The 16,307-nt window shown below is 37.8% G+C and overlaps 3 protein-coding genes across 4 annotated transcripts; all 3 read right to left on the bottom strand.

Moving 5' to 3' along the window:
* Positions 1–103: 103 nt before the first annotated feature.
* Positions 104–6,199, bottom strand: LOC125189173 (nuclear pore complex protein NUP133). The gene is made up of 8 exons (XM_048086427.1): positions 5,939–6,199; positions 5,150–5,274; positions 3,229–5,064; positions 2,375–3,093; positions 1,917–2,069; positions 1,348–1,681; positions 1,042–1,109; positions 104–909 (listed from the first exon to the last, which is right to left on the bottom strand). The coding sequence occupies exons 1-8, from the start codon at positions 6,106–6,108 to the stop codon at positions 343–345; spliced, it is 3,972 nt and encodes a 1,323-aa protein (XP_047942384.1). The 5' UTR covers positions 6,109–6,199; the 3' UTR covers positions 104–342.
* Positions 6,200–6,584: 385 nt separating this feature from the next.
* Positions 6,585–9,969, bottom strand: LOC125191361. 2 transcript variants are annotated; one of them, XM_048088909.1, is made up of 4 exons: positions 9,813–9,969; positions 9,593–9,674; positions 7,645–7,837; positions 6,585–6,915 (listed from the first exon to the last, which is right to left on the bottom strand). In XM_048088909.1, the coding sequence occupies exons 2-4, from the start codon at positions 9,647–9,649 to the stop codon at positions 6,785–6,787; spliced, it is 381 nt and encodes a 126-aa protein (XP_047944866.1). In that variant the 5' UTR covers positions 9,650–9,674; positions 9,813–9,969; the 3' UTR covers positions 6,585–6,784. The 2 variants fall into 2 exon arrangements, with proteins under 2 accessions (XP_047944866.1, XP_047944867.1); XM_048088910.1 differs by lacking the exons at positions 9,593–9,674; positions 9,813–9,969 and adding an exon at positions 8,217–8,252.
* A 695-nt stretch (positions 9,970–10,664) lies between these two features.
* Positions 10,665–14,544, bottom strand: LOC125188710 (vacuolar protein-sorting-associated protein 11 homolog). The gene is made up of 5 exons (XM_048085719.1): positions 14,180–14,544; positions 13,830–14,003; positions 13,368–13,694; positions 11,515–13,281; positions 10,665–11,438 (listed from the first exon to the last, which is right to left on the bottom strand). The coding sequence occupies exons 1-5, from the start codon at positions 14,390–14,392 to the stop codon at positions 11,049–11,051; spliced, it is 2,871 nt and encodes a 956-aa protein (XP_047941676.1). The 5' UTR covers positions 14,393–14,544; the 3' UTR covers positions 10,665–11,048.
* Between the last annotated feature and the right edge of the window lie 1,763 nt (positions 14,545–16,307).

Raw genomic sequence — 16,307 nt, 5'->3', positions numbered from 1 at the left:
TCAGACATTGGACACTTGGCAACACATATGATATAATTAAGTATAACCTCCATCTCTCTCTCACTACCACACACACACACACACTGAAACTGAACAGAGTAAGTGAGCAACTAGTATCAAAAATAGACAATTGGCAAAGCTCTACATTTCAAGAAACAACTTTGAATACATAATCTTGAAATCCACTCTAATGGATTTCTGAACCTGCAACCATTTAATTTCCCATTTAATGCAGCATGTTGAATATCGGTTATGAATCAAGTGAAGCGCCCTTATCACGGTGAAAGAGACTAACTGATTCAAACTACAGAAACCTAACAATTCATCTATAGTAATACTGTTTCACTCTGTTGGGGAAGATCCTTCGTAGTCCATCACAGACGGGGGAGCGTTAGAAGCATCCCACTCGCTCCCAACCATCAATGCGAACAGCATCAGCTTGCCGGCTTCTGGATAGTCCTTGTGCTGCATCAGGACAGCTTCGACAGATGAATTCGCGTACTTGGAATCTGGGTCGTCGGGACTTTCTAGCCTCAGAGGGAGAACTTCGTTAAATCCGATTCCATCAAAAGTTTCTGCATCAGGTCCATAACACTTGCTGGAGGCTTGAAAAAGAACGGTTTCCTTAAGTACCTCAATTGTCCTCTCATCGCTCCATCCCTCAGTTATGGACCTTTGATAGAGTTCTCCCCAATTGTCTTGATTTGCGGCATTCCTCCAGCAGTCTTCTAATAGGTTAGTATTATTTCTAAGAAATGAGGCACTGGTCCATAAGAAAAGATCAAAGGCTCGCAATGACGGCTCCGGATGTTGAATTCTAAGACACAACTCAATGAGATCTATAGGAGGAAGAAGTTTTTCTCCAATTGATTTCTTTTCTTCTTCAGGTAGAAGCGTCAATATCTTTTCCTGTAAGAGAGAGAAAGTAGTATTATTCCAATGACAGATTATATTTGCCAGTTTTATCGTCGAGGAACTATCTCAAAGGTAGCCTCAGAAGGGGTAAAAAAGTTTATTAAAAGAGTATGGTTACTAGCATACCTGTAGCTGTAGAATGTTTAGATCTGCATCAATCCGCCTGACCTTCAGCTCATAGCCTACATCTCTTGCTAAAAATTTTCAAACATCAAAATTTCAGGTACATGAAAACAATTACAGAAAGTGGTGCCAAACAGAAACCACTCTACTAAATTATGACTCCGGTTTCAATTCCTAGAAATCCCACAGTAAGAACATTTTTAAGGGTGTTAATTCGTCCAAGGATACCGTCAAGTGGTAAAATTTTAGGCAACAAAATGATGATTCATCTCACTGGAGAGAAGTACAAACAAGTACTGTAAAATGTACCTGCCATTGCCGATATTTTTGCAAGATTCAGAAAATGCTTTCTACTTGCCAAACTTAATTGACGCCTTGAGCCAGTTGCTTCAGTACCCTCCATAATGGAAACTGAGCTATCATCCTTAGAAAGAGATAATGCATGTAAAGTCTCAGAAGCTGAGGAAAATTGATGAAGAAACACTTCATGAAGCCACAGAAGATCAGGATGAAGCTTCAGAAATGTAGCTAACTCATCTGGAAACTCCTCACCAAGTCTCATAAGCTTTGAAAGTTTTTTGCTTTCATATAATTGTTTGAAGACAAAGCAGCTGAAACCACCCTTAGGCCCCATGCTTTCATGCTACAAAAGAGAAAATTTAATTAGATGAAAATCACGGGAGAGGAGATGATTGAGAAGATATTTAAATGCCTGAAAAAAATACCCAACGTGCCACTGCATGATGATATGACAAACCAAAAAATTTATACACAATCAATGGAAAAACATTCGTTACTAGTTGAACCAATCTTTTGATAATGCAAGAATTGTTGCTGCACTGCAGCAGTACCAATACCAGAGTGCTTCAGATTCATACCATTAGATTTTGGAGGAGTTCAGAATCATCAAGGTCACAGCATATACTCCACACAGTTCGATAGGCCTCATGTCTTTTTGCAATTGATAATAACTTTGAAGAAAGTGTCATTAGAGTATCATTATGCTGCTCTTTGTTTTCTTCAGCTGAGTCCTGTAACGTAAAAAGGTGAATGATCAAGGATGAGATTCATTTTCTCTGTACTCTCAAGGTGTGATAATATCAAGCAAGTCTGAGTTGCAGAGCACGATACTCTGCCTAAATGTTAAATCTCATCATGAACACTTTTGTGTAATGAAACTGTGGAGTACTTCAATAATCAACAGAGTTATTACCAAACATTATAACAATTGACAAAATCCTCCTGCATATAGGCCAAACTCTTACTAGCTGTAGAACTTTTATACATATGTAACAGGGCTACTACATAGAAAGTAAAGAGGGGGAATAAATATAACCTTCAGTTTGGCTTCCACGAAACTCTTCACTTGCTTGTAGAGGGCATCAAGAAGGGCATCTCTGCGTGTCCAGTATTCTTCCAGTAGAGTCCTAGGATCTTCCTTTCGTTCAGCTTTTGCTGTGATAGCATTGGAATACGACTCAAGTAATACTTCTGAAAGTAGTTCAAGATTTGAGTAGAAATCAAACTTTTCAGAACCATCAAGGCGGTTTGTTTCATTGAGCAACTGAAGCATGAATGATGCAACACTCCATAGCCCATTCCATACAACAGTTTTAGAGTACCATGGCGTCAACCCTTCAGGAGGAGGGTACCACAAGTGATATTCACTCTTATATTGAAAGGCTGCATGGAATAACATCACACAAGCACTTGAGAGTTCACAAACTCTGCGAAATTGAACAGGTGCCGGCATATCCTCGCTGATAATATACTCTAGCTGCCTCTCTAAGCAATGAAATACCTCTTCAAGATCTGAAACCTTGCTATAGAAAACTTCAGCGTTGTCCCTATCCATCAAAAGAACTGTGTTTCGACGGGCTCTCTCACCAACCAACTGGATAAGATCCCAAAGAGCTCCAGAAGTATGGGTATCTGAACTATAAGAGGACCCAAGTCCAGATGTACTCTCATGGCTAATAGTATTCTGCAGTTCTCTCATTTGGATCATGCCAGCAAGCTTTTCTCCATGTTCCATGATAATCTGCATAGATTCTCCTGGCATATACAATTTGATAAGTTGAAATTATTAGAAAATCGGAGACAATGGAATGGCAGCAGCACTGAGTGACAAGAGCAATATCAAACGCAAAAAGAACCAGAAAATATTTTAATTGGAAAAATTATTCATACTTTGCCTGGAACACAATTCTTCATGGCACTTGGATAATGCAAGGAACTGAAGAAACTTTTGGTGCTTTTGTTGCTTCTCAACAAGCTGTGCTGAAGCAAGAGATAAAGCAATCTCAGGGCCTCTAGTTGTTGTCCAATGTTTAGCTAGAGTGTCAACAATTGATTTACTTATCCTGGTAAATACATTCGTTCCACCCTCTCTTTCAAATGCCCTTGAATTTTTCAGTTTGTCAAGTACACCATCAACGTGCCCAGATAACAGAAACTCATGGAAAAGCTGACTTAGTAAACCTTCTGATTCCTCATCTTGTGGGCTTCGACGGGAAACTCCTGTTAAGCCTGGCCTTTGCCTGTCACCTGCATCCCAAACTTCTGAACTAGCTCTTCTTGGAGCAATATTACCAGCAACAGGAAAGTTTCTTCTCTCATCCTGTAAAGATTGGTCGTTGGAACTGCCTTTACGTGACAGGCTTCTTTCAGGTGGTTCGACACCACCAAGTATAACTGCCCTCTCAGGTATTGCCCAAACTCCAGCTTTCTCTGTGAGCACTACCCACGCTCCATCTTCACTGTCATCCAAGGAAGGAAAAACCGAAGCATCAAGAACTTTTCCTGCATCATGAGGCAGGTCAAACTGATAGAGTTTGGTTGAGCTCCTCCAATAATGGGAGACTGTTGCAGTACCATCGCCTGAGAGTATAATAGCAGAACCAGCTGGCTTGCCACCTACCTTTAGTCTCATGGAGAACAAAAATTCCTCATCCTCTACTCTTGCTTTAGGTACAATCACTTGGATAGGTGCTTTTTTCTCCAATACTACTTTACCTAGCGGCTTCGCAATATCAACACCAGACTTATATTGCATGGTCAGAAGAGAGTACTCAGTGTAGCTCGAACTGGTGACCCGATCCTTGCAGAATATAGCAACGAGAACAGTGATTACCTTGCCATCGGCATCAATATCCATATCAAGAGGCCAAATTTTCTTTTGGCCAGCAAGGTCCTTCTGGATACCAAGATCACCATCGGTCCCAATTATTTCATGTGACCAAAGCTCTGATACATTAAACTCTGCTGAAAGTTTCAATGTAAAGCATTGTATCTCATGATTAGTAAGTAGAAGGAACTGTCTTGTAGTATCATCTGATGAATGATTAAAAGTGTGCCAAGTCAACGACCTAGGGTATCCCTTACTAGTCACAAGTTGACTACTATCAACTCCAGGAGAAAATGTACTTGACATCCCATGCTCAATTTGTTTAGGCTCGATACCAGTTGGGGTGCATAGGAATCTCCAGATTTGACCATCAGAACTACATGCTAGAGCGATGCAGCTGTGGGTGGCAGAAGGGATAGCTGAAGCAATCAAGGAATTGATGGAACCCAACTTTCCAAAATTGTTGCCAAATTTGTCATTCTGCCACTGTTTGCTTAACTTCGACTGTCCATTTTGATGTAAATAAGTTGCCTCAAACTCAGAAGAAGCAACACAAGAGAGTGGTGGAACCACATTAGCATTATATATATCCGGCCAGAAAACTACAGTGCGAGTCTTCTTATTGCACATTACAATTCCAGCAGGACTGGGCTGTTGAGTTCCCTTGCTGCCAATTTTCTTTGAGCAGTGCCAGTTGACGAAACAAACTAGCCAATTATTATTCTGAGAACCACCTTTTCCCATCTCTCCATTTTCTGATGTGACAGAATCAAGGTCAAGGATGATGCATTTTCTTGAAGCAGAAGCTATTAAGTGATTCCATATGAAGAGTTTGTTTCCACAGACGATCCAAGCAAAAGATGTAGCCTTGTCCATTCCACCAGAGATGGATGTATCAGCTGCCAGAAGGCTAGTATTAGATATCATAGAAATGAAATAAATCAATAACAATATGTATTCAGGGACTAAGTTTGCTGGACAAACCAGGAAAATGGTTCTGTGACGACATGACTTGAGCATCACGTACTTCTTGAGGGAACTCCCCAACATAGACAGGCTGGACACTGTCTGTCTCATCTCCCCTGTCACTTCTTTTTGCAGGTGGGATTCTGAGTATTAATAACAATGTCAATTTAGTCAGTTAATGAATATCATGAGATTATTGTTCCCTCAGCTAGCACATGAGAAAAATATATAGATCGAGCTTCCACACATTTTACTTCATCTAAAATTAAAAGACAATCAAATTATAATATGTCACTTAAATGAGTAGATACGGAGAACAATCTTTGGTACTAATAAAATTTCCAAGTCCACACTCCAGCCTTGTGTTTCTAACAAACATCCAGTTTAAACTAAGAAGTGTGGAGAAAAGATAAAGGAGTAGAGCATAATGAGTAAATCCACATAGACCCACCAAGTCACATAAGAAAATGTTTTAAATATAAAAAGAAGTAATTTTATAAGGTGAATGCTGTAAAGAATCAGGCCATCAGCAATTTTAGATTGTACAGAGATCTGAAGCTCTTTTTGCTGTCTTAAACTGGGTAATAAATGTGAACACTGAGTTAAATCGTTCCTAATTCCTATGCTTGAGAAAATATACTGGTCACATCAGCATTATAGCACAGCACAAATACAATACAAGGATGGAGTATCTAATTATTTTGAGTTATAGTTAGGTCACACAGCTCAGAAGTTGTAAACTAATGACATACACAACACGCGACACTAGTGAGGTATCATTTCTAACAACAGAAACAGTTGAATTACCTGGCCAGAACGGAAAGGCGAGAGGTCCAAGGGGCAGGGGTGCCCGTGGCTGGGCGATTGTCGAGCAACGGCCTCCGGCTATCGGCGAGCGGCGTGGAAACTTCGTCTCTCCGATCAAACACATTTTTACGAGCACTTAAGCCTGATTTCTTCGCTGGAGGAGAGAACATTGCTCGTGATAGAATCTCAGCAGTTGGGAGATTTTGAATTTGAATTAAGGTTTAGGGTTTTTGATCCCGGGTTGCTGTGCTCTAACGGCGACGTTTCAATTCAATTACTGCATTCCTTTTCTTGCTGCGCTAGAATTAGTACGTATTTATGTGATCAATGATTTAAGTTAATGAGTATTTATGTGGAGGAATGATATATTACATACATCGTTGTTTTTATCGTATGTTTAATATTATTCATTTTGATTTACATATTTAGTTTGATTTTAATAGATTAAAAAGAATTATTGAAATTTTTAATTTCATAAAAATCAAAGTTTTAATTATTATTTTACTATTAATTTATTTGAAATTATAGAGAAAACAAACAAATTGAGCTTTGATTTTTATGAATTGTGTAAAATTAAAAATTTCAACAATATTTTTTAATGTATTAGAATCAAATTAAATATATAAATTGAAAAGAACACTAAATGTGCATCAAACAAAACGAGAGTGATGTTGTAGCATGTCATTTCTCATAGTAGTATAAATATGTCGTTTCTTTAACAAATCCCAAACAAAACGAAGAAGACTGTGACAAAGACTCTCAACAGAATAACCATCTTCCAGCAATGCTAAGCAAAATTTTTAAAGACAATAACGGTACAAGCATATACACACAAGCAAATCTACATCAAGGTTCCAGCTTCAACGACACCACCCGAGACTGCCTGTTCCGCTTCGCGGCCTTCACAAATACCACCGACAGACAAGCCGGGGCCCACCATGGCCGCTGTACCTTTTGCTCTCCTTTCAAACAGGCAACTGTAGGATAAAAATCAGTCAAGATTTGCAATTTCATACCATTAAAAATCTGTAATCGACAGTAACATCACCAAAACAAGCAAATTTATCGCTAGTAAGAGGAACGAGGCAAAAGCAAAGTAGGATCATAGCTTGTAGCACGATGGATTTTCTATAATGACCAAGCATCATGGCTGTAGCTCGCTTGTCATGGAAATACAACTTATTGATTATATACCATTTTTTTATGGTTTCATCTCCATAAAATCGGTTATAACATAAAAAAATGTTGAAATCATACTAGCGATAGCCAATATATTGATCATCATCCATCACATTTAGCAAAGAATAATGGATCGAATGATCATGAGAATACCTACAAAATGATATAGAAATTCTTCCTACGTCACTCTAACATTGTTTATACATTCCCATCCAGGCAGCGTGCAAAAATAAATGGGGATCATACAAAGCAAATGAATAAGTACCAGCATTCATATTTCATTTCCTATGTCATTAGGTGTCTTATGAAATTTTCAGCATGGAATTACATATTGGTTATAACTTATAACACGATTAGTTATGTGATGATTGAGATCTTATCAGAAAATACAACCAAACAAGAGACAATTAATTGGACAAGCAGTACAATGAGCTTAACGTGTGTTAAACTGAGTTTTAAAGAGCAATACATACACATACACATACACATATACACATGGAGGTAAGAAGGAGGGAGGGGATATGGACCTTTTATTCGTCTTAACTCCTTGCACAATGTAATAAAATCCCCCCATTTCATGTGGCACTTCCGAATGAAACGGAGAATCTGTTCAGTTGTAAACATTGACATCCCTTCCAAATACTCCCCATTGACACCATTTGCTTTGAATATTTCACAATAGTTACCAAGATTTATTTCTTCCAACCACAGCCCAACATCCTGCAAAGCAGGGTCGTACAGATTGAAAATCCATCAGAAAGTTGCTTTATTCAACAATACTTAAATTCCCTACATTCTTTTTCTCATTTGGCTTTGGCCCCCTCCAAAAGACACGCATTCTCGCTTTTATGCTCAGCAAAGTAGATTAATAAGTAACAGCAGTTTTATGACTTGCTAGTTCAAACAAGTTGGAATGGTTTGAAAAATGTGCTAAAATCTGAGCAGTTTAGAAGGCTTTAAACACGTTGTTAACGGAGTTGATAAGGGAAAGAAAGAAAGGTTTAGGGTGAATAATATAGAGGAGATTTCTAATCACCAATATACCAAAATAGGTCAATTTCGGAGTAATGGATGTACTATACTATGCATTCATCCGAACATTTATTATAATGGTTTCCATCTTCAAGTTCTTCCATCCAAAGGCAAACTACAAGAAAGAAAACCTGGGAGCCTTTATTCTTTCTCCATGCTTTGTAAAATAAACATACTTTAGCCTTTCATGGCCTAGACTAGAGAAAACCTGGGAGCCTTTACCCTTTCTCCAAGCTGTGTAAAATAAACATACTTTTAGTACTTCATGGCCTAGACTAGAGTTGAAGCAAAAACCTATTTTAGGAATCACAAAGAGACTCTAGACATTTATTTTACATGTCAATGCAACAAGATAATGACAAAGCACGCATAACATGGCACCATAACAATAGAAAGAAAGATCCAAAGAGAAAGCACAGTATCACTGTAGTTGTGTAACTCCATGGCACTTCAAGGACAACTAAAATGAATAACATGCATCCGGGGCCACATTCCCAGACGTAGTGCACATACACTTTTTTCGAGAATTGTGCACATACACTATTGATGTCCCAAATGCATGTCGTAAAAGCATGCATACAGATGCCTTTGTTGGGCTACACATATCAGATCAGACCAACAAAGCTTATCTACAAGGCAAGTATCCTTGAACAGAGTTTTCCGGGAGAGTAGAAGTGATCAGCTCCTTGCACATTGGTCCCTATATTTTGTACAACATCATGCACTTACTAGCGATACTCTTTGTGCTGAGCCAGTACAATCTGAAATCAAATTACCAATTTATTTGCTACAAAAGGAATACCGAAAATCCATTTATAATCTAAAATGCATTTCCATGGAAGCTCTCCTCGCCCAGTTATATCCCAACTTCCTTTTAGAAGATGAAAGGAATAAGAAGGGGCCTTCTCTCAGGCTAACATCTAAGCCATTCTGCGCTTATCCAAGATTCCATATTCGAGCAGACACAGCCTTCACACCCAAGTGACATCCAACAACCACAATTGGACACTCAATTTCCCAAAAGTGCCTTACTGAAACAACTCATAGAGAAGGGCTCACAATTAGCCCCAAATCAAATGCTTATTTGGTGGGCTCATTCAATCACACTCAACATTCCAACCCAAATTCACACATTTGGCAGAAACTAGGACCCAAAGATTACAAGTACTAACACTCTTAGCTAAAATTAAATTACACGGTTCTATTCAGCAAACCTCCGATGAACAAACTCAACAACCTCATAAATCATCAAAACTCTCCCTTTCCAGTAACCAAATACCAGAATTTAATCAGCAGTAACATTTACACTCCAACAAAATTATAAAAAAAAATTAGAACTTGGGCAGCAAACTACACGATCCAAAGAAGATAAACACAGACAAAAAGGGAAAAAAATTCGGAACCCATCAAAAGATAAGAGCAACAAACAAATTGAAGAATTACCTCAACCGTCCAAATAAAGAAATCCAGAGGCTCTGGCTTCTCTTTTTCTTTGCTCATGTCGCATAAAAAATTATCCAAGGCCCTTTTTTCAACAACAAGAAAAGGAAAGAAAGAACCAAAAATTGAAAAATTTTCAAATCATAGCAGTAATAACATTTATCAACATATATTGCAATAGAATAGAGTCAGTGTCAGTAATTGCAAAGGGCAAAATCCAAACCTTTGAATTTACGGGGCAATCAAAGGCTCTGGTTTAGTAGGAGTACTTCATTCGGTGATGAGTGTGGGTGGAGACAGAGAGAGAGAGAGTGGAACTTTACTACTCTTTCAGGAGTTGGGTTTGGCCTACTAAACATAACTTACCTAAGCTAGTAGGCTACTAGCTTTTGGTTTTGTTCTTGTCAACTCAAATTTCCCCAATTTTGCTAGTACTTACGCCTCCGTTCCACAGTGACAGATGCATTTCTTAGCTGGTATGGAGAGTAAGAAAAATTATATTAAGAAAAATTGTATTAATAATCCCTACGTCCAACAAAAATATGCACTCTTTTCTTTTTAATCCGTCTCATAAGAATATGCCCTTTTTAATTTTAAAAACTTTTTTCCCTCTACTAAAACGAGACTCATTCTCCACTAACAATACTTTAATTACTCTTTCTATCTATCTCTCTCTTATTTTATTAATTTTGTATTAAAATCAATGCCGAACCCAATGTGTATATTCTTTTGGGACGGAGTGAGCATTGCTGTAACATGGATCAACTAAATTTGCGTTTTATTAAGAAAAAAAATGCTAAAAAAGAAAATGGAAGAAAAGAAATTAACAACTCATAAACTTGCGTTTCATGCTTTGGCACAGCAAATCCTAGTGTGCGTGGCCAAGAAAGGGGAAGTAATAATTTTAAGGAAGGAGTGATATTGTGGATTGATTTATTACCTGTGATTGAATCAATCCACGACTTCTTTAGCAGGCCACTTCAGGCCCATTAACTTTTGTTTAGACGTGAAGGAACTTACAATTATAGAAATGCAGTATCAATCCAAGAAAAATGCACAAACAATCCAAGAAAAATGCACAAACAAACCTTCCTCACAACAATCCAAGAAAAATGCACAAACAATGCATCGCAAATACAATGTTCCAATAAAGTTAATTGGTGGCAAAATAATAATAATAATAATAAAAAAAAAAGGACTCAGCTAACCACAAAAGCTAAAAATACAAACATATGGAATCTTCTGGGAACATTGCAATGCCATCTATCCAATATATACCAAAAAGTTGTTGAACCAAATCAAGCACCAACCCTCTAAGAAGAAAATTTTGGCCAAGCTGGCGCCTTTGCGAAGTTAAAATTAAATAGACCATCAAGCAAAAATGTAGATGATGTTCAGGAGCCATGGCGCGAGACAGAGAGATTACTGAATCATTTGCAGTTAGACGTGAAGAGGGTTCTCAATAGTTGCCGTTGGAATACTCATTGGTCTGGCTAGGAGCTTCAACGGGTCCTTTGTTGGTTTTGCTGATGATTCCCTTACCAAAATACTCAGCAACAATGGAGAAACCGTCCTTTGAATTTCTCACTTGCTGGAAGAAGTAATCTTGGCTTTTGGAATTCTGCTCTAGACTTCTCTTCATCTCTGAAACAGCTCTATACTCGGGAGCACATTCTGGACATTCCTTCTCATTGTCACCAAGACATCGTTGGTGGAACGAGTGCATGCACATGAAGTGGACAGTGGGGAGGTCAAGTGTGAAGGTGCAAGCACTGCACTTGCTAAGCTGGAAGATCCTTGCATTTGTTCTCAGATCCTGGATTTCTTTTCTCATTGATGATGTTTCCTCCTGTACAAAGACAAATCACTCCGTATGCATATATCTTGCATTCAAGTTAAATTATCTTAAATTGCTTATAATGTACCTGATACTTTTCAATAGCTATATGATCCTCCTCAATCATCTTTGACTCCTGCTCAAGCTTTCTAGCAATATAGTCCTTGATCACAGAAAGTGTGAGGCATGGGTTTCTAGATAAAGTTTGAAGAACTAAAATCGGAGGCAAAATATCATCCCTTTCTACATAAGTCAAAACTTCTTTAACTTCTCTAGAACAATCCTCTCCAAGTTCACCAAAGTACTTCAACACACCGGCCCAGAGAGAGGGATCACCACCCTTACCTGAGTCCCCCAGCCTCTTGCAGCATGCAATTAAACCTTCATGATCATGTGCCTGCATATAGCAGGCAATCACCTCCTTATAAAGTTTCAACTTCTCATACAGATACAAAAGCCCTTCATTAAAAGAGTTCATCTCACACAGAATTATTGCTAGATCAACATCATATTGTGGCTGCTCCTGCTCAGATGGCCATGCACTTTTAAGCAAGACCAGCCCCTTTTGACGTCTCTCATGGCGATCTCTCTCCAGGGATGCATCATCAGATCGTATCTTCCCATTAGATTGTGTTCTTGACATCACAACAGCACTGGAATTCCTATCTGCTGTAGGTTCAGCATTTTCACTGCTACCAGTTTGTGCAAGAGATGGAAAGTCCAAATCGTGAGACAAGTATAACTCCAACAGGGTGTTATGGATTTCAACTTGAGCCGGAGAATCCTTCACTTTGTTGGTGTAACTTTCTAGGAATTCCATGAGCGATTGCGGATGAATCACAAAAATATTGATAAAATCAACAGGAGATGGCAACATGGCTAGAAAGGAGGAGGATCCCCCCCTTGCAGATTCTCCTTCTTCAGTACAAAGCCTCATCAATATTTGAACTGTCTCTTTTGGCTTGTGTTCTATGAGAATCTTTCCATACTCTTTAACAGTCAAACCAGCTTGACTTGGCTCAAGGCTATTTATATATTGCAATGCTTCCTCATATCTGTCTAAGTCCTCAAGCAAAATCTTCAAGTACCATTCATGTCTCCCAGTCTTCTTGGCAACATACATTGCATGCTCATGGTAATTGGCAGCTCGACATACCTTTATTGCAGTTTCCACATCAAACTTATGTTCCCCAACTCCATCTTCACTCTTTATGAATATATCCAACTTCTCAACATCTTTCAGTTTGGTATAACAGTTGAGCAAGAGAGTGGTGTGATCTTTGGAAGCAAGACCTTTCTCATGCAACTTTTCCAAGTAATTTGTTAGATTGTGAATTCTCTGTGCATCCAAAAACTTCTGTATGACATACGAAGGTTCTAGATGCCCAATGGTATGGATATACTGAGCCATAGCTTCGTCGTAACTCTGTTTGCTATATAAATGATCGCCATACTTCCTTAGCACTTCTGCAGTAGCCACAGCATCAGCTTGCTGGCTCTGGACAAGATTAATAGCCACTGGGTAAAGGTTTTTCTTGAAAAGCATATCCAACTTGCTTTCCATATCCTTCTCTACAACAAGAAGAACTGATTTGTCTGCCATAATGAGTAATATATTACCCCATTCACAGAGCATGTGAGAAACTTCTTGAACCGCTATACTATGGGCTATTAAGCGGTTCTTCAGGTCATAAATGTTGAAAGTATATTTCCCAGTTCTCTGATCAGCAATAACACATAAGAGATAACCACGAAACCACCCAACAAGTTTCTTCTCTCCCTCGAAAGCCCAGCATGGGCCTCGGCCATCAATTTCATAGAAATAGACAGCTTCGGGCCGACCAATGATCAATTCCTAATCCAAAAGGAGAAAGGTTACAGCTAAAGTACGGCACAAGCATAACCAGCTAACATATTATACATACAAGATGAGTAGCCTACCGAGCGATCAGTCATTGCCACACTTCCAGCTTCAGAACCTATGTAATCAAGCGTTTGAGCAGTAGGTGTTTGAGCCTCCACTTTAAACAAGCTCACTGAGCTCGGAGTGACAGCAAAGAGTTGAAAGGCTTGTCCGTCCACACGGAAACCAATACCAGTAATCGGAGAATGTACTTTTCCGGGTTGACCATTCTGAACCTCAAGCTTGAAGCGCTTGATCCGTTCACGGGCAATGTCACCTTGAATGCAATAAATACAGCCATTCTCCAACCCAAGGGCGATAAATATTATTGGAGGAGCCTCCTCAAAAACTAGAAAAGACGTGATCTGTAAGAGAAACAATAGGAGAATTCTCCATAAGCAGTCACACATATTGCTATGCAACCAATTGAAAGTGCCTTACTAACAAGTTGCATCAGTTCTCACTACACATATAAACACTAAAGCTGCATTATTATGTACCTCTGCCTCAGAAAATTGGTTGGTAAATATTCGCAAAATCTGAATGCACTCTGGAGCTGAAGTACTCGACCCTTCTTCTTGTCTTTTATCGAGATCGAAAACCTTCAAGCACACAGCTGCTTTCTGTGGAGGCAATTGTTCGTCCTCTCCCACAGTCACTAAGAAGTTCCGTTGCTGATTCAGATAAAATTTTGCCCAATTAGATAGACCACTGGAAAAAAGAGCTACTCTAGCTCCACTGCTTCAGCATTCCATTAAAGCGGTTTAAAAATTGGGGATTATCTTGAAATTAGTCAAAATCAGAAAGACGAATCCGCATACATACAAAAAGAAGCGAAAATAGGTGATACCTTAAGCTGCTGGAGGAAGAGAACAGAAGAGGAGTGAGCCGGGAAGGAGTAATTGAGGTGGAGGCCGCGATCAAGGAGTGAGACGGCGCCGTCGCGGCAGCCTAAGACGATCCTACCTCTGCCGCTGGAGCAGCATCGGATTTCGCCCTCGATCTCCTCAGGGATTTTGGTCTTCTTCTCCTCGAAGAAGTCGAATTTCCGCCACTGGTACATTATTTTCGATTATGTGACTCAAAAAAGCGAGAGTAAATCACCGATCACGCGGATCTATTCGTGGAGGTGGCGCCGCCGGCGATACGCCGGAGCTATGGGCGTTGCGAGATCGCCCTCAATTCTAGTTGTGATCGAATTTCAATGACATGCACAAAATTAAAACCTGTGAGATTAAATTAAGAGGGATTAATTTGAGATTATTAATACTAAGTCTGGGGTATTTGGGCTTAGTTGGGCCTAACATTTATGCTCATCGTAATTCCATTATCATTAGTTAGGCCCAATTTTAAGCTAAGAACCATGGTGCGTCTAGTATTTCGCATTAAGATTATGGGCTTTTAAAAATATTTCTTGCTTCATTTCCATTTATTTTTTTTTTGCAAGAAATGGTTTTGGATTCTTGCTTGAAATTCTTGTCAAATATTTTCATTTTTAATGACAAATATTTCTTGTTTTTTTTGGTGGGTTTAATGATTTGGATTTGCATCATCTATTGATTCATGGTAAAATTAAACAACTTTTTTATACTCATGATTTTCCGTTCTGTGTCTGATCATAGATCACATCTTTATGCAAACTGCATTCATGATTCTTGATTAATTTATGCTATGCACTAGTACTTACTCCACTTTTTTTTATCTGCTATCTTGATTTTCAGTTCAATTTATGATCAAATAACTTAACTTTATGCTACTTTTTTTTTATCAGATTTTCAGTGATCAAAGATCTCATCTTTATTCAAACTGCATTCTTGATTCTTAATTGCTATATTTATAAATATGCACATGACATGTGTATATTTAAGCTGGGGGGAAATAGTGGAACATATGCACAATGTGCTTAATTTAATGAGTTGTAGAGTGGGAGAGTACTTTTGAAATTAATTAAGTATTTAAAAATTAGACTTATGGGGTGGGCCTTGGCCTAAATATTTGATAATTAATTTGGGAGATTTATTTACTGTACAAAGTATATATAGGTAATTTAACAATTCAAGATCCAAAAAAGGCTTTATGCTTTGGATTCTTGCGTATCTTTTTGTATTAATGAAATTTTTGCATGAATATATATGATCAAAAACAATTTAAACACAAAAAATTACTCCATATATAAGATTGATAGTTTCAATTGTTCAGCCCTATATTTTTCAGGGTCTATAATAAAACTCATAAACTAGCTTGATCATTTATTGCTTATTATTACTACTTTTTAATGAATTGACTATATAGTAAAAAATATTTTTTCGACTTGCATATACGGAGCATATTAAGAGTAGGTCATGAATATACCAAAGATTAATTGCAAGTTTAATTTTGTACAACTTGCTTTCCCTATACTGTAGTACTATCTATGTATTCTAATTAACTTATACGTATAGTACATTATCTCATAGTACAAATATCACATCTACATTTATACTTACCATTAAGATAGTATATATATTTTTAAATAAATTAGGTAATGCATGTACTATGACTAGAAAAAAGTGAATATAGTATTAAAAGAACTTCTTAATTAATGGCATGTTTAATTTAGCTAGGGTTCTTCATAGGAATTAAGTATCGTGCTAAAGCAATAGTTCTAGGATTAGACTTCCATATTAATTTAACGTTTTAGAGCTTTCGGTTTCAATAATAGTAAGTAGGGTATATTTTAATCTTTTTATATACTCCAGGAGTATAAAAAATTACCTTAGCTTAACATTATTAAACTTAAGTTAGCTTGGATATACATATGTACGAGGGTTGCGTTAGTATGCTAACTAATTTACAGTAATAACTAATAACTTTTTCAATTTTATGTATTAAAATTATCAACACAAAGATATAATTATATCAATACAACATATAAATTTAAATATCAATACAAGAATATTGATCAATTTATGTACTTGTGTTGATATTTTTAACATAAA

Source organism: Salvia hispanica, chromosome 5 (genome assembly GCF_023119035.1).
Source record: "Salvia hispanica cultivar TCC Black 2014 chromosome 5, UniMelb_Shisp_WGS_1.0, whole genome shotgun sequence".
NCBI classification, from domain to species: Eukaryota; Viridiplantae; Streptophyta; class Magnoliopsida; order Lamiales; family Lamiaceae; genus Salvia; species Salvia hispanica.
This window is presented reverse-complemented; position numbering and strand designations above follow the sequence as displayed.

Excerpts from the sequence above, each read along its gene's own strand:
- LOC125189173 (XM_048086427.1), bottom strand. The coding sequence starts at position 6,108 with ATGTTCTCTCCTCCAGCGAAGAAATCAGGCTTAAGTGCTCGTAAAAAT. Across the intron at positions 5,275-5,938 it reads CGCCTTTCCGTTCTGGCCAG|AATCCCACCTGCAAAAAGAA; the intron begins GTAATTCAACTG and ends ATTAATACTCAG. Across the intron at positions 2,070-2,374 it reads TCGTGGAAGCCAAACTGAAG|GACTCAGCTGAAGAAAACAA; the intron begins GTTATATTTATT and ends TTTACGTTACAG.
- LOC125191361 (XM_048088909.1), bottom strand. The coding sequence starts at position 9,649 with ATGAGCAAAGAAAAAGAGAAGCCAGAGCCTCTGGATTTCTTTATTTGG. Across the intron at positions 7,838-9,592 it reads TCTTTATTTGGACGGTTGAG|GATGTTGGGCTGTGGTTGGA; the intron begins GTAATTCTTCAA and ends CCTGCTTTGCAG. Across the intron at positions 6,916-7,644 it reads GGAGTTAAGACGAATAAAAG|TTGCCTGTTTGAAAGGAGAG; the intron begins GTCCATATCCCC and ends TTTATCCTACAG.
- LOC125188710 (XM_048085719.1), bottom strand. The coding sequence starts at position 14,392 with ATGTACCAGTGGCGGAAATTCGACTTCTTCGAGGAGAAGAAGACCAAA. Across the intron at positions 13,282-13,367 it reads TGGCAATGACTGATCGCTCG|GAATTGATCATTGGTCGGCC; the intron begins GTAGGCTACTCA and ends CTTTTGGATTAG. Across the intron at positions 11,439-11,514 it reads TAGCTATTGAAAAGTATCAG|GAGGAAACATCATCAATGAG; the intron begins GTACATTATAAG and ends GTCTTTGTACAG.